This window comes from Delphinus delphis, chromosome X (assembly GCF_949987515.2).
Source record: "Delphinus delphis chromosome X, mDelDel1.2, whole genome shotgun sequence".
Lineage (NCBI taxonomy): Eukaryota > Metazoa > Chordata > Mammalia > Artiodactyla > Delphinidae > Delphinus > Delphinus delphis.
Genome location: NC_082704.1, coordinates 35137054 through 35158879, shown reverse-complemented (window position 1 = coordinate 35158879; position 21826 = coordinate 35137054). Strand labels below are relative to the sequence as shown.

Genomic DNA, 21826 nt, shown 5'->3' with positions numbered 1-21826 from the left:
TCTTTCAAAATCTGTCAGTGATTCATCACTGTGAATCTATTGTTCCCATAATGCATTGACAGCAAAGTATGTAGGTGTGTTGCCTCTGTCTCTCATTGATAAACCAAACTGAAATTTAACAAAAATGGATAATCAAAAGAGAAAATTGACCAACAATGATGAAAGTGCAGTAAAAAAAAAAAAAGGAAAGGTGATAATACTGGAAATGAAATTTAAATCTAATGTAGATAGAGTTAGAGATGAAATAGCCAGCCAAAGGAATGTTGACACTGCCACCATTTGAGAGACTTTAGATGTGCAGCCAAGAAAGCTAGCGAAGTTGAAATGATCAACATATGAACTTGACTCTCTATACATGTATAACTGACAGGAAGAGGGATTTTAGTGTTTTGAGAAAAACTTTTACAGGTCATAGAATGATCATATTTTTCCCATTGATTTTTAAAATCTCTTTACATGGTTTCATCTTGCATTTTCATTTTTATAGTCCAATACTGTTATGCAAAATGAAGAGTGCCTGCCTATATTGTAAAGGAAGAGTAGAATAAAAGTTTCAGAAGACATGATAGTATGATTGGGGGATGTCAAGCATAAGAAAAAATTCTATAATTAGTGAGCTGTTAAGAAGTAAGGATAGTGGTAGAAGGTCAGATGGTAGTTTGTTTTACAAATGACACAATTTATGAGAAAGTGTCCTTGTTAGTCAAAAAGCATAATTAATATAGTACACTGAAAACCCTGGACAGGGAATCAATAGGCAGAACTTTGAGTCCCGAGTCTGTCTACATGACCTTGTAAGTCACTTAATTCTTTTGTATTTTCACTACTTTGTCAGTAAAATAGAAAGAAGAATTATACCTATTGCACAGAGTTATTGTGAGGCTTCAGTTAGATTTAAAAATACACTTTGTAAATTATAAAGCACTCTATACAAAATGTTTGTCTGTGAGATGAGACAGCTGGGCTAGGTAGTACCTAAGATTTCTTCAACTCTTAAACTTAATGACTGTATTCTTTAAATGTGGCATAATATTTCTAACCTCCATTAATCCTTCTTAAAATCTAATCATACTACAGACTCAGAGCAATCCCCATCATAATCCCAGATAGTTTTTTTGCTGAAATTGACAAGCAGAAAGTCTTAGAAGAAAACATGATATATCTTCAGGACCTTGGGTTAGGGTAATTATTTCTTAGATATGACACCAAAAGCACAAGCAAACAAAGAAAAAATAAATGAATTGAACCACATTAAAATTCTGTGCTACAAATGATGGCATCAGGAAAGTGAAAAGACTACCCACAGAAAGGGAGAAAATATTTGCAAATTATATATCAGATAAGAGATTTGTATCCAGAGTATATTTTAAAAACTCTTATAATTCAATAAGAAAGCAAATAGACCAATTTTTAAATGGGCAAAGTCAATTGGGCCTAACAGACCTATACAGAACATTCCAACCCACAACAGCAGAGTATCTATTTTTTCAAGTGCACAAGAAACATTCTTCAGAATAGGGCATATGTTAGGCCACAAAATAAGTCTTGATAAATTTTAAAAGATTGGAACCATACAAAGTATCTTTTCCAGTTACAATAAAATGTAAACAGCAAAAGGAAAGCTGGAAAATTCACAAATATGTAGAAATTAAAGGACATACTCTTAACAACCAGTGGGACAAAGATGAGGACACAAGGGAAATTAGAAGATATCTTGAGACAAGTGGAAAAGAAAACACAACATACCAAAACTTATAGGATCCAGCAAAAGCAATGCTAAGAGGGAAATTTATAGTGTAAATGCTTGCATTAAAGAAGAAAGATCCTAAGTCAACAATTTACCTTCATACCTTCAGGAACTAGAAAAAGAAGAACAAACTCAACCCAAAGCTGGCAGAAGGAAGGAAATAATAAAGATTAAAACAGCAATAAATACAGTAGAGATTTAAAATAATAGAGAAAATCAGTAAAACCAAGAGTTGGTTCTTTTGAAAAGATGAACAAAATTGAAAAACCTTTAGCTAGGTTGGCTAAGAGAAAAAGAGAGAAGACTCAAATTTCTAAAATTAGAAATGAAAGAGGGTACATCACCACCAATTTTACAGAAATAAAAAGGATTATGAGGATACTATGAACAAGTGTACAACAACAAATTGGATAACTTTGAAATGGACAAATTCCTAAAAACACAAAATTTACCAAGACTGAATTATAAAGAATAGATTTTCTGAATAGACTTATAGCAACTAAGGTAGTATCTTCCTTGGGTGGTAAAGGATACCATAGGGTTCATTATTTTATAAACTTAGTTCATATTATTTTTCTCTAAGTTCATCGCCTTTTCTCTAAGTTCATCACCTTACACATACTCATTGAATCCCATGTACCGTGTTTTGGCCTGCTCAGGCAGCTTTGAGCCTTTATTTATCAATGTGTCCCTGTTAGCTTAAAATTTCACTACCTGGGAGAGGAAAGTAGCATGCAAACTTGAAGATCTTATTTTATACTCCCTTTCCTATATCATTTAGTAAAATGTTAAATAAGAGTATCTCTGCATCCACTCCTTAAATCCCTATTGTTAATATTTCCTAACTAAAGAAGAACCTATATATGGCTTGGTTCATGGTGTCTTTAATCTCCAAATATAAATTGAACTGTAAAAAAATTTAATAATTATGTGAGAACCACAACTTCCAACTGATTGGACTACTATTGCAATACTCTTCTTGCCATAAAACAGGGTATGGTTTTTACCCTTTCTCACCAGATATTTTCAACTCATTGTCCTGTGTTTTTTTTTTCTACTGGCAGTGCTTCTTCAGTTTTACAGTGGAACACAATAGCAGTGTTAGCTTTTTCACCAACTTTGATGTCTTCTATTCTGTATATTGAGGTCAGCCTCATATTTTATTCCAGGTCTTAGGTTATAGCATGGAATGGAAACGAGATTCTGTTATTAAGAGATAGTAGAGAATGACTATGATCCAAATACTCTTAGATAACCAATTTGGATTTTAACAGCAAAATAGGTATCAACTTGACTCCTTTTTCTACGTGGAGTGCCTGTTATACAGCACAGTGACCTTGAAAGCAGTTCTAGTTTCAGGCTTGTTAAAAAGCATTTTAGTCTTACAGTGTTACTGTATTTGTTAGGTAGTTTCACAATGTTAAATTTGACTCATTAGGGATGATATATTCCATTTTCAGTTATATCAAATCTCCCAAAAAATAAAAGTCTAGAACCAAACAGCTTCATTGGTAAGTTCTATCAAACATTTAAAGAAGAATTAATACCAATCCTTCTCAAATTCTCCCAAAAAAATAGAAGAGAAAGGAATACTTCAAAATTCATTTTATGAGGTGAGCATTACCCTGATACCAAAACCAGACGAGGATGCCACAAGAAGAGAAAATTACAGCCAATATCACTGATAAACACAGATGAAAAAATCCTCAATAAAATATTAGCAAACCAAACTCAAATACTTTAAAAGGATCATACACCATGATCAAGGGGAATTTTCCAGAGGTGCAAGGATGGCTTAACATCTGCAAATCAAACAATATTATACACCACATTAGCAAAATGAAGGGTAAAAATCATATGATCGTCACAATAGATGCAGAAACGCATTTGACAAAATTCAATACCCACATATGATAAAACTCTCAACAAAGTGGGCATAGAGGGAACATACCTCAACGTAATAAAGGCGATACATGATAATCCCACAGCTAGCGTCATACTCAATGGTGAAAAGCTGAAAGCTTTTCTTTTAAGATTAAGAACAAGCAAGGATGCCCACCCTTGTCACTTTTATTCAACATAGCATTAGAAGTCCTAGCCAAAGCAATTAAGCAAGGAAAAGAAAGAAAAAAACAATCAAATCGGAAGGGAAGAAGTAAAACTTGTTTGCAAATGACATGATATTATATATTTTTAAAACCCTAAAGACAACACCAAAAAACTGTTAGGACTAATAAACAAATTCAGTCAATCTGCAGGATACCAAATCAATATTAAAAAATGTGTTGTGTTTCTATACACTAATAATGAACTAGCAGAAAGAAAAATTAAGAAAACCATTCCATTCACAATTGCATCAAAAAGAAGAAAATATCTAGGAATAAATTTAACCAAGGGACTTGCACACTGAAAGCTGTAAGATGTTGATGAAAGAAATTGTAGAAGACACAGATAAAAGGAAGGATATTCCATGCTCATGGATTGGAAGAATTAATATTGTTAAAATGTCCATTCTACCAAAGCAATCTGTAGATTCAGTGCAATCCCTATAAAATTCCAGTGTCATTTTTTCAGAAAATAGAACAAACAATCCTAAAATTTGTATGGAACCATAAAAGACCTCAAATAGCTGATGCAATAGAAAAAAGGACAAAGCTGGAGGCATCACACTCCTTGATTTGAAACTATATTTCAAAGCTATAGTAATCAAAAAAGTATGAAGACTATATTTTCAGGGATCATTTGTATAGTTTGTTACTAGAGAAGTTTTTATGAACGCCTAGAGCACCCGAAACCACGAGAAGGAGGTGCAGCGTTCTCTCCTGAGTGTGAAGTCAGCTCTTGGTGTTACTTCTGCAACTGCCACTAGCCACTGATGATTGTTCTTCTCTTCCTTTGGGAGAGTAAGAGGGAGAGAACGCTGTCAGAGTTAAAAAACAAAAACAAAAACAAAAAAAAACCAAGATGGTATTCACACAAAAACAGACACATAGATCAATGGAGCAAAATAGAGATCCTAGAAATAAACTTAAGCATGTATGGTCAGTTAATTTATAACACAGAAGCCAAAACTATACAGTGGGGAAGGGACAGTCTCTTTAATAAATGGTGTTGGGAAAATTGGACAGCCACATGCAAAAAAATTGAAACTGGACCACTATCTTAACACCATACACAATAATCAACGCAGAGTGGATCAAAAATTTGAACATAAGACCTGAGACCATAAAACTCCTAAAAGAAAACACAAGTGGTAAACTCCTTGACATTGGTCTTGGCAATGAGTTTTTGAATTGGACTCCAAAGCAAAGGCAACAAAAACAAAAAAATAAACTAGTGGGACTACATCAAACTAAAATACTTCTGCACAGGAAAGGAAACCAACAAAATGAAAAGGTAGCCTACTAAATGGGAGAAAATATTTGCAAATCATATATCTGATTAGGAGTTAATATCTAAAATATATAAAGAACTCATTCAACTCAATAACAAAAAAATCAATCTGATTAAAAAATGAGCAGAGGGGCTTCCCTGGTGGCGCAGTGGTTGAGAGTCCGCCTGCCGATGCAGGGGACGTGGGTTCGTGCCCCGGTCCGGGAAGATCCCACATGCCACGCATGGCTGCTGAGCCTGCGTGTCTGGAGCCTGTGCTCTGCAACGGGAGAGGCCACAACAGTGAGAGGCCCACGTACCGCACACACACACACAAAAATGAGCAGAGAATCTGAATAGACATTTTTCCAAAAAAGACATACCTATGGCCAATAGGTAGATGAAAAGGTTCTCAATACAACTAATCATCAGGAAAATGCAAATCAAAATAATGAGATATCACCTCACACCTTTTTGAATGGCTATTATCAAAAAAACAAAAAATAACAAGTGTTGGCAAAGATGTGGACAGAAGGAACTCTTGCACACTGTTTCTGGGACTGTAAACAGTATCCAGGTTCCTCAAAAAATTAAAAATAGAACTACCATATGATCCAGCAGTTCCCCTTCTGGGTATTTATCCAAAGAAAATGAAAGCACTAACTGGAAAAGATATATGCACCCCCATGTTTCTTGCAGCATTATTTACAGTGGCTAAGCAACCTAAATGTCCACTGATGGATGAATGGATAAAGAAGTGGTGTGTAAAAAAGAATGAAACCTTGCCATTTGTCATAACATAGATGGACCTTGAGGGTATTACGCTAAGTGAAATAAGTCAAACAGATACCATGTGATGTCATTTATATGTGGAATCTAAAAACAAATAAAATCAAAACAATAAAACAAACAAAAACCAAGCTCATGGATATAGAGAATATATTGGTAGTTGCCAGAGGCAGGGGAGGGTGGGGGTGAGTGAAATAGGTGAAGGGGGTTAAAAAGTACAAACTTCTAGCAATAAGTTAAATAAGTCATGGGGATGTAATATACTGCATGGTGACTATAGTTAATAAATTATATTGTATATTGAAAATTGCTTAAAACTTTTCCTCACAAGAACAAAAATTTTATAACTGTATGGTGATGGATACTAACTAGACTTACTATGGTGATCGTTTCACAGTATATGCACATATTGAATCATTATGTTGTACACCTGAAACTAATATGTCAATTATATCTAAATTTAAAAAAGAATTATATCAAAGCTTGACATTAGAATAAATATAGATATTTGTGCTTTAAGTGTATGGATAAGTGTGGTTTAAGTCTTGCCTAGCTTTTGCTGAGAGTATTAGTAGACTAGAATTTTCCCTTCTCAGAGTGATTTATAGGATTCTTGGCCAGGTTGTTGATTTTCTGAGTACTCTTTTTCATTATCTTCTTGCTTATCTTTTTAGAAGCTCATTATTTTTTCTGCAAGTGTATGAATAATAAAAGTTTAGGTGAAACTTAAACTAGCAAATTGTAGTACTTTTCAGAAGTCCTAGTGAAAATTTACTTTCTTTTTTACAGTTCACTTGGTTTGAAGGAGTAGGGCCATACAGTGGTAAGAAGAACTGTATCAGGGAACAAGAACTGGTCAAAATTACAATTTGGGGTTATTTGTAGAATTTAAAATACTTCATTATAAATAATCAGAAGTTTATCTACTGCATTTCATGTTTACCATTAGCAGAATAATAGAATTTTCTTCTTGTTTTTTTAAATTTTGATATATGTCATTGGTTCATCAATAACAAGAAGAATTATGATAGTTTATTCAAAGCTTTTCTTTGTAAGTACGTAAGCTGGAACCAGTTCAATCCAAAATTCAATTGTATACCTATTATGTGTGTAAAAATATGCTAGATATTTGATTTATAATGGTTCAGACAGAAATACATATATTCCAAGCACAAGATTGTTAATTGTTTTTTAAGAAAGGGAAGTAAGGAGAAAAGTCATTAGTTTAAAAAGCTTTTACCATAGTGTGGAAACACTTGAGTCACAAATATATGATCTTACTCACCTAGACAAGCATAAGCACTAAATGAAAAAGAAAGTATTCAGCAGGTGATGTTGAACACTTTGTTGGACAGGTCATGGTCCTCATGAGCAGAGCAGTGAACACTGTGGTAGATTTAGTGTTATGACATATATTCTCATTGTTGTTGGGAAAAACTTGTTTTAATCGTGAAAGTGGGTATGAATTCTTCTAAGGTTTTATTAGAAGAAAACAATGCAAATGTTCGTTGAGCAAAAGTGCTTATATATGAATTATCTCTGACCCCAAAGAAGTTTTCAGTGTAATTGAAGAGTCAAGACATGCATATGTGAAAGCATTATAAACATAATGGAGTAAGAACCTACCCTAAATTTTTAGGGTAGGCTTTCTGTCCTGGAAGTCTTCATGGAGGAAATGGGATTTGAGATGTCCACTGAAGAACTGATAGACTTCTTCATGTTAAGATGAAATTTCCCTTTTACAGTAGAACCTACTGTAATTATTATTTGACATGCTTATTGTAAGCCATGAATTTCATTGTAGTATACTAGGGATGATGATCACAGGTTCTGAAATCAAACTGCCTGGACGCAAACTCAGATTCTACCACTTATTAGCTGCATTACCATCAAATGGGGATAATAATAGTATCTTTCTTACAGAGTTAGGATTAATGAGAATAATGCATCTGCATATCATGGGAATAGCATGAGCTCTGGAGTCTGACAGATCTTGGTTCAAATCCCAGTTCTGCTACTTACCAGAGACCTTAGGCACTTGAGTTCTCCAAGATTCAGTTTTCTCATTTATAAATGGAGATGATAAAGCCTAACCCCAAGGGCTGTTGTGATGATTAAATGAAGAAATTTATGTAAAGCACTTAGTAGAGTGCCTGACATACAGTAGAAGCTCTATGAATAATTTTATGTTGTTATAAAATCTAAGTCATGTAGAGACTTCAGTTTTATCTTTCTATTCATGTTTTTAGGGTGAACCTGGTCTGCCGGGATACCCAGGGAACCCTGGTATCAAAGGTGCTATGGGAGATACTGGTTTGCCTGGATTACCGGGGAGCCCTGGAGCAAAAGGACAACCAGGCCTTCCTGGATTCCCTGGTAATATTACTTTTCTTAAATGCTTCCTTCTCTCCTTTCTTATCTACTCTAACCCGTGTCACAAAGCAACTTCTTAATTGACAGACTTCTGTTCTATTTCTCAATTAGCTATGGACCAGCAAAGCAATCTCGAACTAGCTCTTTAACATTTTTGCCGAAATTTCTTTCTGTATAAAATGAAAATGGGCATTACCAACTCAGCAGGACAATATCCTGTGGGCAGAGAGCACTTTTGAGTCTTTGACTGCTAGCCACAAGTCAACTAAGAGGCCTTACTAGTTTGCTAGGTGATAATGTACACTGCTAAGCCCTAGCCTGCTGCTGATTCCCTTAGAATGTTGTACTCAGGCACAGGTGGGTAGCTGTTGGTAGAACAATCATGCAGTTCATTCAAATGATAAGGACTGAGTCATGCAAGCAAAGGGACTTAAGCGCTGTAGTCAAGTAGGTGGTCTGAACTCAATTGTTATAGTACCTGCTCTGTTTACGCTTGTATTTTTGTTTGTTTGTTTGTTTTTTGGATGCACAGTGGCATGGATGCATTGGGCCTTTGGTTATCTTTTCCTTCACCTTTTTATTAAAGTATAGCATACAGTAAAATGTACAAGACAATAAATGAGTTTTTACATTTTATATATATATATATATATATATCCATGTACGCACCACACACATCAAGGTATAAAACAGTTCCCTTACCCCATGAAGTTTACCTATGCCCCTTCACAGTGACACCCCCCTTCCCCAGGTAACCACTACTATGACTTCTATCACCACCAGTTAATTTTACCTGTTTTTGAAATTCACATAAATGGAATGATACAGTATATATCTTTGTGTCTAGCTTCTTTCACTCATCACTATGAATGTAAGATTCATTTATCTTGTTGCCAGTCAGCAGGTTTTGTGCTTTTTTTTTTATCATTGCTCCATAATATTCCATTGAAGAAATAAACCATAATCAATTACCCATTCTCTTCTTGATGGACTTTTGGGTTGTTTCCAGTTTGGGACTATTAAGGAAAAAGATGCTATTAACATTCTTTGACACGTCTTTTGCGGGACACGTGTACTCATTTCTCTCACACAAAAACTTAGTGGTAGAATTACTGAATCAGAGGGTAGGTGTACATTTAACTTTAGTAGATGGTGCCAGTTTTCCAAAGTGATTTTATACATTACAGTCCCACCTGCAATGTATGAATGTCCATGGGTGGCTCCTGGTGGCTTGCCATAATCATATAGTAGTTAGTACTTTGTGTTGTGAAATGTCCAGTTGCCTGTATCCTCACCTCACTTGATATTGTCAGTCTTTTTAATTTTAGCAATTCTTGTGGTTATATAGAGGTATTTCAATGAAGTTTTAATGTACCTTTTCCTAATGAATGACAATGTTAAACACCTTTTCATATACTTATTGGCCATTTGGCATCTTTATGAAGTACCTGCTCCAAGTTTTTTTGCTCTTATTTAATGAGTTGTTTGCCTTTTTTCTTATTATTCAGAGCAGTTCTTTATATATTCTGGATATGTATTACAAATAGATTCTTTCTGTCTCAAATTTGCCTTTCACTCTCTTAATGCTGTCATGTGATGTTAATAAAGTCCTTTCTTACTCTTCTTTCATGGTTAGTGCTTTTGTGTCCTATTAAAGAAATATTTGCCTACTCAGGTTTATGGAAATATTCTAATTTTTTCTGTAACTTTCAATGTTTAAGGTTTAAGGTTTTATATTTAGGTTTATGGTCTGTCTCGAAGAAGAATAGTTTTATGGTGTGATTGGGGTCAAGGTTCATTTTTTTTCACACAGATGTCCAATTGCTCCACACTCTTTTTTTATTTTAAAGAAACTGAGTTCTTTTCTTCTGCTCATCGAAAGACACCATTAAGAAAATGAATAAGGAAGCTACAGACTAGGAGAAGACACTTGCAAAACATGTATCTCATAAATGACTGATATCTGGGATATATAAAGAACTTCTACAACTTAATAATAACAAGACATGCAATCCACTTTTCTAAATGCCGAAGACTTGGAACGTACATTTCACAAAAGAAGGTTCACGGATGTTCAATAAACACGTGCAAAAGCGATCAATATCGTTAGCTATCAAAGAAATGCAAATTAAAACCACAATGAGGTAGCACTACATTTCTACTAGAATGGCTATTATTAAAACAACTGGTATCACGATATGTTGTACAAGGATCTGGAGCAACTGGAATTCCCAAATATTGTTGTTTGTTTGTTTATAAATCACAGCATATACCTATTCTGTGACTCAGCAGTTTCACTCCTATCCAAGTATTTACCCAAGATAAATTAAGACTTATGTCTACAAAAATACCAGCACAGAGTTATTCATAGCAGCATTACTCATAATAGCTAAGTAGACCAGGTTTCCATAAATAGAATAGATATTCATGATAGCTAAAACCTGACAACAACCCAAATGTCCAACAAGAAATGAATGGATTCTTAAAAATTTGGTATATCCATACAATGGAATCCTACCAATTAATTCTACCAGTATAATATGTGATAATTGTTTTTATTATGAATATAAAATAATGTCAACCTCTGGATAAATCAATTTAAAACTTAAAATTATTCTTAAATCATCAAGCAAACACCAGCATCTTTTTGGGTTTTCTTTCTATTCTTCACTGTTTCTATGCTAACACTCTAAATTGTAAATTTGAATTGTAGCTCTCAAAGCAGTGTGGTTTTTCTTTTATCATTAAATTGAGCTCTTTACTCTAGGAACCCCAGGCCTTCCTGGACCAAAAGGTATTAATGGTCCTCCTGGGAACCCTGGCCTTCCAGGAGAACCTGGTCCTGTAGGTAAGAATGAAAAATAAGGGTTTGCTGTTCTGGTAAACTAAGGCTTTATTCATTTTTGGAAAGTCAGATCATTTCTGGGAGCTGTGAACATTTTCAAGACAAAGAAACATGGTGATCATTCACTTAATACTACCTGTTAGGTACGAAGTGAGCAATTCTTAATAAAAGTTGCTTAAAATTATTATTATGGGACCTTATTTGGGGGGCTCACTTTTTCCAAGGAGAGTTATTTCAAGTATCCTATAATAGTAGGTAGACACTCTGATTATTTTAGAATGGCAAGGTGTAGTTTTCTTTGTTTACTGAATTCTAAAGCAAATCACTTCCTTTGGCCCCATACAAGGCCTATAATTCACCCCACTTCCATCCCCGGACACATGCACATCTTGCTTTCTTATATATTCTAAAGGTAGATTAAAATGAGAAAGTGAAATGTTTTGAATACTGAATGAATGATAAAGCAGTTCCTTATTCTCAAATTATCCTGTATTTCTTTTCCACAAGATTTCATGATTTAAAAGGAGTGTCCCAGAGACACTTTGTGTCTTTTGGGTAGAACTATTTGAAGCCAAAATGGAAAGAATTGGGGATATGTAAGGAAAAGGGAATTAGGAAGATAGGTGTAACCTGCTGTACTCTGTTCTTTAGGTGGTGGAGGTCGTCCTGGGCCACCAGGGCCTCCAGGTGAAAAAGGCAAACCAGGTCAAGATGGTATTCCTGGACCAGCTGGACAGAAGGGTGAACCAGGTGCTATATTTTTTTATTGTCCTTAATTTTCTAATTTCTTCCTTGTCTACTTTAACTTTTGCCCTTTTTTACCCATAGTGAAATTGTATCTTCTTTCTTACCCTCTAAGCTACCACATACTTTTTCCCTTCCTAATTACCTTCTTCCACTCCGTCCTGCGAATATTACCTCACATTTATCGATAAAGTTGCCTCCCTCTTATGAAAAACTCCATATCCTTTCTTGTTCAATTTTTCATGTCAGGAAGCTACCTGGACAACTTCTTGTCATCAAGAAGTCAACTTCTCTGGATGACCTCCTTTCACTATGCAATCTCTATTCCATTTATATATATACACATATATTCATATGACATGAGTTTTTAAAGATAACACTCATCACAAATAGAATATAAGTTTATATGGTTTTCTCATGTTAGAATTGTAGTTCCATGTTGGAAATGTCTTCATGTTTCACATAATATACATTGCAGCACTTACGAAAAACCTAAATGATCCAAAAATAGTTTGTCCTTGTTTCAGTTATTATTATCTATTTGAGAATTTTTGGTTTATGCTCTAACAGGTCAACCAGGCTTTGGAATCCCAGGACCCCCTGGACTTCCAGGACTTTCTGGTAAACTTTAATGAAGCATGCTATATCAGTCCATAAAATATAATATTCTCCAGTACACTTACTTATTCATCTCCACATACAACCCCAGACAACTCAAAGCTAGAGTTACATCTTAAAGCATTTCTTAATTAGCAACTTAGTATAAAGAGTTGTACTATAAAAAATGCACCATTAAGAACATTTACATATAGATATCTCTTCATTAACCTCATAAATAAGTGTTAGGAGTGGGATAGGGAGGGTGGGAGGGAGACGCAAAAGGGAGGGGATATGGGGATATATGTATACATATAGCTGATTCACTTTGTTATACAGCAGAAACTAACACAACATTGTAAGGCAATTATACTCCAATAAAGATGTTAAAATTTTTAAAAAAAGAAAGCAAAATTGTACGAAGAGGTAGATTTCACTAAGTTTTTAAAAACCCTTTTAGCCAGAAGAAAAACACTTTTTTCTCCCCATGGAAACCAAAACCAAGGTAATATAAGAAAACTGTAGAAATATGTACCAATAATAAAAATGTCTATTGAAAACTCCATCTTAATTTACATCTTGCATTTTGGATGGGTAGGTGTGCACACACATCTACCTTGCCTCATTTGTTCTTACTATTATTGTAAGCACCAAGTAGTCAATTAAATGACTGAATGTGTGTACAGATATGTATGTTTATGTTCTGAAATGACCATTGGCTATTCTATGGAGGCTTTTTTCAAACCACACATAGATCTCTTAGAAATTCCTGTATTTTTTTCATGAATCCAACATAAAAATTATTAGTCTAATCTGCGACTGTTTTATTGCTCTCAAGCATGTCGGTGGTGTAGAAAAGGTGTTGAAAAGAGTTCATCTAGATTGTGTTTCTAAATCTTGGATAGAATGGTCTTTGGGGACACACAGCAACCGTTGAAGATCCATATCTTCCAATGGTCTCAAAAATTAGTCTCAAAACATTTGTGTTAGGAATTTCCTCCAGCTATCTCTAACCTATTGTTGCAGATATTTTATACTTTTCTATTTTTTCTCCTTTTTTCTCATAACTACTGGTCATGTGATCATTGCTGTGTGTCCTAATACAAAGGATATCTTTTAGGATGCAAGTTATTATTGTTTCTATATTTCTATACATAGAAATAACAGTATGGGTTTTCTGGATGGGCTGGGGATTTGGTAGGAGGTAGAAATGACCTTAGTAAATTCCATTACTTGTTCTAGTAAGTGGGAGCAGCTTTAGTCTTACAGACAAGCCTGATATTCAGTATCATTTAATGTCTTCTCTAACATGACTTCACTTTCATAGGTCAAAAGGGTGATGGAGGATTACCTGGCATTCCAGGAAACCCTGGCCTTCCAGGTCCAAAGGGTGAACCAGGCTTTCATGGTTTCCCTGGTCTGCAGGGTCCCCCAGGCCCTCCTGGTTCTCCAGGTCCAGCTCTGGAAGGCCCTAAAGGCAACCCTGGGCCCCAAGGTCCTCCAGGGAGACCAGGTATGTACATGAGTGGTAGGGGAATGGTCTATTTATTAGTCCATTTATTTCATTTTGCTGGTAGGTTATTCAGTCTTTAGGACTTTTGAATCTATAATCCAAAGAACTTCTTAAAAAGAAAGAGCTTATTTTATTCATAGCTCCATCCATTTCCATGGCATCTAATAATTCTTTTCAGTAATGCGTTTCATCATTTAAAGTTGAACTAAAACATACCAACTTGGAGGAAAAAAGGAAATAGTGGATTTATTAGTCTCTTTATTAAACATAAAGCTATACTGATAACCTGGCAGCAAAATGTCATCTGCATTTTTAATGTGAGCTTCTCAGCATGTCATCACAGAAATCATTTTAGTGATCACCCAATAGATGCTTGTGGTCCATACCAAAAGTGTTGCTATGGTTCTGTCATATGATCAGCAAATGTCACCAAGCACAATAAAGAAATTTTATCTTCTCTAGGAGCTAGGCAATCAAATTTATCTTCAACATCACAGCATGATTAAATTGAATAGTGATCTCTTCATACCAGCTTCATGTCTATACCTCATTTGTCTTGTGTTAACTGCTCTAGTAGTCTCAGTTTTGCATCCAATGTTCACTTTTCATTTTGTGTTTGTGCTGTGTCATTTCATTTTAGTAAGTTTGGAAACGCTCATTTTCATCCTGAATTAATGTCGCTGAGCTCAATCACTGGAGATAGATTATTAATACATTCTCGAGACTTGATATTCAATTTTTATATTTCTAATTATTGAAAACTTGGCCCTCATCGATTTTTTAAAAATAAGAGAAATGTAAGATTAAAAAAACAAAGCAATTGCCTTTTTATCCTTTGAAGGTCTCTGACCCATTTTTAAAATGTATTTAAAAGTGAAAATTTCCATAAACTCTGAAGAGATTGCAGTCAGTTTTAATACAGTGTGCTCCAAAAACATGAATTAAATGGGATCACGTACTTTGTTCAGAAGATCATTTTCAAAACTAGATTTTATCTGATCTGATTTGACTGTTTATAGAGAGTGTTATTTAAAGTTTTACTTCGGTTTACTACTGAAGAAAAGCAGTGAAAAGCTCCTCAGCCATGTTAATTCTCTTGCATGTAATGTAAAGAATTGACACAAATATCTTGCTTGGTTATGCATGCAATAATTCAAATAAACCAAACTATTATCATTTTTTGTATTTTAATCAGCACTGTGGCTGCTTATTCTTACTAGTAATAGAGCTCAATGCTGAACATTACTCTGAAATATGTCAACATAAAGACATCAGTCACAAAGGTTCTTTAAAAATTACTGTTTCGGACTTCCCTGGTGGCGCAGTGGTTGAGAGTCCGCCTGCCGATGCAGGGGACACAGGTTCGTGCCCCGGTCTGGGAAGATCCCACATGCCGCGGAGCGGCTGGGCCCATGAGCCATGGCCGCTGAGCCTGTGCGTCCGGAGCCTGTGCCCCGCAACGGGAGAGGCCACAACAGTGAGAGGCCCACGTACCGCAAAAATAATAATAATAATAATAACTGTTCCTAAAAGAAATAATAACAAAAGTAGTCAGAAAAGAACACACATCTGACGAGTATTTGTGACTCCTTGATTTGTTCATAAACTACATATTAAAATGGAATTTTAAACCCAATTGCTCTTAGAATTGATTGTTGTCGTCTACACTCATAGTAATAATTATTATCAAAATGATTTTTGGTCTTTCAAAATTTGTTACATGTGCTGTTTTTATTTTAGTGTTGATGTGAAGTGGTGATAGTTTGGTTTATATACAGATGCATGAATATGAGCTGCAGAGTATTCTTTTATTGAATTAAAGTTTAACTTGAAAGAAGTTAGTGTAATGCTTTAGTTTCTTGATATTTCTAACAATTTTGATATTTTTCCTTTTTGTTAATGATGACATTGGGCCTTGGTGAACTTTGATCCCTATCCAGGTCCTACAGGTTAGCTCCTTAACTCCAAAGTAGTATCTGCATGAAGTATGAAACTTTTCTTATATTTATATATATATATATGTATGTGTATATTATTTATATACACATATATAGTGTATGTATATGTGTGTATATAGGTGTATATACACCTGTACCTAATATTTTCAAGTGTTTGAATATATTTTAAGAGCATATATGCCAATTCAATTCTTACATGTTGATCTATCTCTGAAAGTTGTCAGGAACTTGCAGAGTCCAGTTTTTCTGTCTATTGGAATAACTCAAAATTACCTAATTAGGAAAACTGATTTATCATTTTAAGATTCATATATTTGTGTCATTTTTAGTTGAAAATTTTTAGTACTCAAAAGTATATTGTATACTATTTTACGTTTACCTTTAGAGTGTATTTCCTATTTTTGCCTCGTATCTGTTAATGTAAATGAAATATTCTTCAAAAAGACATTCTTTTTAAACAATAATATGTATTATCAGATCCTGCAAATATGCAATTCTTGATGAGCCATACCTCTTGTAATTTTTCAAACCATCCCATCTTCACATTTTGGTTTGTCACAAAGTTCTAAATTCTGCTGCTATGTAAATGGACTAATAGGCACAGAGTAAATAAAAAAGTCAGTGCAACCAGCACAGACTAGAAACCTCTTAATCTTACTTTCATCCTATACATATAAAAAGTACACACCCAAGAAAAGTTACCAAGAGCTGCCCATTGGAAAACTGCTAATTCATATTAAAAGATGTTCACCTAATCAGGAGTAAAAAGAACCACAAATATCTGAGTGTGTTTATTATTTTTCAAGATAAATAGCCCTTTTCAAATTTCTAAGGAGGAACTAAAAGGGGAAAAAGTATAATCCTGAGTTCTGGCTATTGGAAATGGCAGGAAATTTTCTCTTCTTATGATTTTAAAATTCATAATTTTTCAAGATTCTTTTTAGGAAGCCATCTATCTCTGTGTGAATCAATTCCCTGGTTTATTACTGCCCCACAAACCCATCATTTCATATAACCATAGATTATCGATCTAGAAGGACCTCATTTTTACATTTGTCAAAGAGGTATTCACAAGGCATTTGTTGATGATAGCAAGACAGGTTTTATTCAAGACTATTGAATTAGGGAAGAGACTATTGTAATAGGAGAGACTGAGCTCAGCTCTGAGTACAACAAAGTCAAATGGAGATTTATAGTCCACTAGCAGAGTGAAGGAGTCAGTGGATGAAAAATTACTAAAAGGAGACATCAAGGGTAAGCAGATTCTTGCTAAACTGGCCTGTTAGAGTTCTCGCTAAAGGCAGTCCAAGGACTTACACATCAGGATAAGCAATGAGGAACTTGATCAGATATCAAGGGTGGGGAGGCTCTCCCTAAACTGACTTAGCAGGATTCTTGCTAAAACTGGACTCAACAGACCAAGGCCAGGGCCCAAGGGGTGAGGCCTAGTTGAGAAGAGGGCTCAGAGAAACCTGTCTAAAGTTTAGTCACAGATGAGGAAACTAAGGCCCAAAGAGGTTAATAAGCTTGCTCCAGGTCATATTGTTAGTTACTGGCATAGCTGGGAATCTGACTTGGGGCTCTCCAGTACTCCGTTAAGTGTCTGTTCTACTAGTAACATGTATCATCTTTCCACAAAGGCAGTTACATAGCTTGATGCTTATGATCTGGCCTCTTATTCTAGTTATAAATATGATAAATGATGGAGCAAAGCTGCTTCTGCCATTTTAGGAGACTCTTATAGATAGCAGACTGGGCCTTGACTTCGCTTTCTTGTTTTCTGTTAACTCAAAAGCTCCATCAACCCCTACTAACTGCTTCTTGTGTTTTTCCTAAATGGATGTCATCAAAAAGTTTAAGACAAACACATGATATTTAACTATTGCCAAGATAAAGAGAAGACTAGGGTATTCTTTGAAGTAATTTTGAGTCCTGTCCTATCTGACTTACATAGAAGTCTGCTGCCTTGATCACTTCCAGACTTTACTGTCAGCTAGAATATTGTTTTCTTCTGAGGCACTAGAATATATTCAAAGAAGAAAAAGGAAAGTAGCCACATTACTTTAAAACTGATTTGACAACTTATTTACCAGATGTACTCTAAATTACATAGTTATTGGAATCTGGTGTCTGCAGCGTTCTCTTCTTTGCAACAGTTGAAGACTACAACCTTAAGTGGAAACTGGATTTAAAATTTACCAGTCAATTCATCAGCTTATCTTTAGTTATTACCACGTATATACAAGACTTGAGATTTTTGTTTTATTTTGTTTTTCAGCTAAACTTTGTTAGATCATTTGAGAAATAATGGATTGAGAGCCTCATGTACAAAATTGACTTGGCATATAACTCATTAAAATGTTACCTTTTAGAAATTAAAGTCTTAGAAGTTTTGCTATGATATGATCTGAAGTTTTCCTTGTTACTTACTCAGACTGAAATATCATATAGTTCAATGACATATTTTTCTAAGAGTTCTTGTTTTGGTCCTTCTATATCAAACACATATATAAAATGTCTTTACTCAAACTCTGAATTATCTTTGGTAGGAATTCTAATTTATCTAGCTAATTGTGTTGCCAGACTGCTCAAAGTGTTGTCTTGAGTCAGTTTGCTGTATGTGATTTAGAAACCATTTAAACAAACAGAAACTGAGTTTTGGCCTCCTGAATTTCAAATCGTCAAATGCTTTAAAAGTTTTATCACTAGGTAGTAATAGCAATGTTTTATATTTATATGACATACCACCATTTATATCATGTAACATACTTTCATTATAAGCTCCTTGAAGGCAGAATTTGGGTCTAGCTAATCTTTGTGTTCCCTGTAGCATCTTTCACATGGCAGATATCAGGTCAACATTTTTTTAAATGAATTTGATCTTTAAAACAACTCTGAAGGAGGTTAGGGCAGACAACACTATTCCCATTATGTGGGTGAGAAAACAAGCTCAGAGAGATTGAATTACCCAGAATCCCATAGATATAAGTAGTAGAGCCAAGAATAGATCCTAGGTCTTCTGATTCCTAGGATTCAGTGCTCTAGCACAATTCATTCTCTCTGCTAACCTCAGTGCTTATAAATCATAACAAGACTTGTAAGAAAAGGAAATTGTGTTTATAGTCAATTAACATTAACCAAGGGTTGTCCTGTTTGTAGGCTTTTTATCTTTTTATTTAATGATCCTTCTTTTAATAGTTAATAGCCTATTTTAATATGTGCATTGAATAATATAAAGTAAATGTGATATTTTCTGTGGTTTGGGGTGGGATATTGCATGCCAAAATATTTTGAAGTGCCCCTTCACTGATGGTCTTCATATCTTTGGAAAATTCGAACTCAATAGTGAGCAAACATATATTGTCTTTTTGTCTTTGAGTAACTTATTACAAGTAATAATGCACAGAAGAACGCCTCTTGACGGATTATTTTTAAAAATCACTATCTGGCTTCATGGAATGATTTTCAAAGAAGACAAACAGAAGTACAGTTGGTAATGGCCACTGTATACTCGTGTTTTAATTTCTCTATTTGATCACCTATGATCTTTGTATATTTGTCTAATAAGGCCTTTAAATTTAACTGTAGCTCCTTGGAGCAGCCTGCACACACCAGTAAATTTGCACCTCATGTTTTTACTAAAGAATGGCAGAGGCCAAGATAAACTTTTACCCAAAAGTTTTACCCAGAGGAATAGAAGGCTATCAGTGAAGTGGTACTACCTTTCCAACTTTAATGTTTTGAAGGTGCTAACTTTTGGAAAGCCACTGTAGCAGTGTTAACATGTCTTCAGTAGAGTTTTGCATTTTTTGCATTAATGAAAATTAGCAGCTTATTTTCTAGAATAAGCTCTATTTTAAAATATTTGGCTCTCTATACTCCTGTAGGGTCCTGTTTGCATACTGATTACGCTGTAGGTATAAGAAATGCTGGCAAAGAGGATTATTGTTTAACTTGTGCTATAATGTGAACCACTTCTAACTCATAATCTTATTTTGTACTGTGTGATGTCTGATACTGCTAACATCGATCTTTGGGCTTTGGTGAACTCTGATCTTCCCAGGTTTTCAAGGTTAGACTCTTCACTGGTCAATTCTTTTTTTTTTTTTTTTTAATGCTTTGTATGTGTGACAAGAGAAATGCACTTTTTTTGCTATAATTCAGAAGTCATTGAAGAGTGCTGTTATCCTCAAATACTACCTGCTCTGGTATTTAACATTTTGGTGAAGGTAATGTGACTTGTTTATAATCAAGTTTGAAATGACATTAGGTCTTTGTGGTTTCAATTATTTATAATAGGTAATTCATACATAGAAACATGTTGAATTTTAAGTGGAAATACACTTATTTTTAAGACTGCATTAAGATATTCAGGCAGGCATCTGGCCCATTTGTAACCTCTGTATATTGATTTTATTTTCTTGAATTTTTGTTCCTTGAGATTGATCAGATCTGTGTTTTCATGGCTATTTTCAGTAATGGAAGAGGGTAACTACTGAGTATTGTTAAAAATAAATCTTGCATCATTAGCAAATCAGTAATTTAAATTTGAGAGACTCTAGAACAACAGGTCTGAATTAATAACATGTAAATTTCCCCAAATTTCCTTTTAATTGCAAACAGAGCAATGCCCAAAATATGCCTACTTTTTTTCCAAATGATAACAATGTTCTGTTTACTTTTCAAACTGGGGAAGCAGGGTGTAAAATGTTCCTTTTCTTCTTCCTCTTACTCTTACCCTAGTCATTGTTAGGCTGATTCACAGATAGTTTACTTTTCTCTTAATGACCTGATTTGCTACCTGATTTCTAGTCCAAATTATACATATGGATGAGACTAACAATTTTTCTTAGAAAACCCTATCAAGGGGTTTGAACTCAGAAGTTGTTTTTAATTTGTTTGTTTAAGTTCAAAGTACCCCAACCCTTTCTTTATGATTGGGAAGGGAATTTCTGAGTGTGTCTGTCTGGTTGCTGGGCTAGGGTGACTATATGATTAAAACTGTTTAAAGATAAAATGATTGTTGTACTGTTGTGAACCTGCTTCCTCTTTCTCATGTGACAGATAGAACACTGTTATATTATGAAATCACATAGATATAGCTGAAAGATTAAAAACAGGTTTATATTTTAAAGATATGTTCTTACCTTCAGTTTTACCAATAATGAAGATAATACTAGTAATAATAATAATTGTTTAAAACTTCTTAAATAATTCTTACTGTGTGCCAGGCACTGTGTTTATATATATTATCTTATTTAATTCTTGGAACAACCTGATAAGGTAGGTACTATTCTTATTTCCATTTTAAAGAAGAGGAAATTGAGGCTAAGATGGTGAATAAACTTATTGAGGTCAAACAGCTAAAGATTAATGGAGCTGGGATTCCAACCCAGCATTCTAGCTCCAGAGTCCGGCATTCATAATCCCTATAGCATGCTGCCTTGTTAGCCTGTAGCCATTGATTCTGGGTCATAAGAGTATTGGAAAGGATAGGATAAAAAATGAGACCTTTTGTGCATATTGTAAGCATGAACTCAGTATTCTAAATTCATATGCCTATGTTATTTCCTTCAAAAATAATCCCTACATATTTTCCTTTTTTGTTGAAACCAATGAAAAACTAAGATTACTGGAGGAGAGAAGGTATAAGTGCTCACTAGTTGCTGTTCATTATTTGGGGCTTCGTAATTATTTTCTTAAGGCAGGACTACTTAGTCTCCACCTCAGCCATTGCTTAGCACACTGCAGGCAAGGAACAGCTATTTCGCACCTGGTGAGAAAAATGTGGCCATTTATCAGATCTTCTTGGTTGCCTAATGGACCTGATATCTTTATTTAGGAAGAAAAGTTTAAAACACAGAATAAGGAAAGAGCTTACCAAATCC

General features: G+C 34.6%; 1 protein-coding gene and 1 non-coding gene across 2 annotated transcripts in view; both read left to right on the top strand.

Annotated features, from left to right (window-relative positions):
* COL4A5 (collagen type IV alpha 5 chain) overlaps positions 1-21826 on the top strand; it is a 217903-nt gene that overhangs the window by 179185 nt on the left and 16892 nt on the right. The window contains exons 37-41 of the mRNA XM_060002285.1: positions 8158-8284; positions 11049-11129; positions 11778-11876; positions 12441-12491; positions 13795-13980. Coding sequence (XP_059858268.1) covers positions 8158-8284; positions 11049-11129; positions 11778-11876; positions 12441-12491; positions 13795-13980 — 544 coding nt within the window. The remainder of the gene's footprint in view (positions 1-8157; positions 8285-11048; positions 11130-11777; positions 11877-12440; positions 12492-13794; positions 13981-21826) is intronic.
* Positions 4467-4677, top strand: LOC132419064 (small nucleolar RNA U3). Its single transcript, XR_009518080.1, has one exon. It is a non-coding gene; the product is annotated as a small nucleolar RNA U3 (small nucleolar RNA).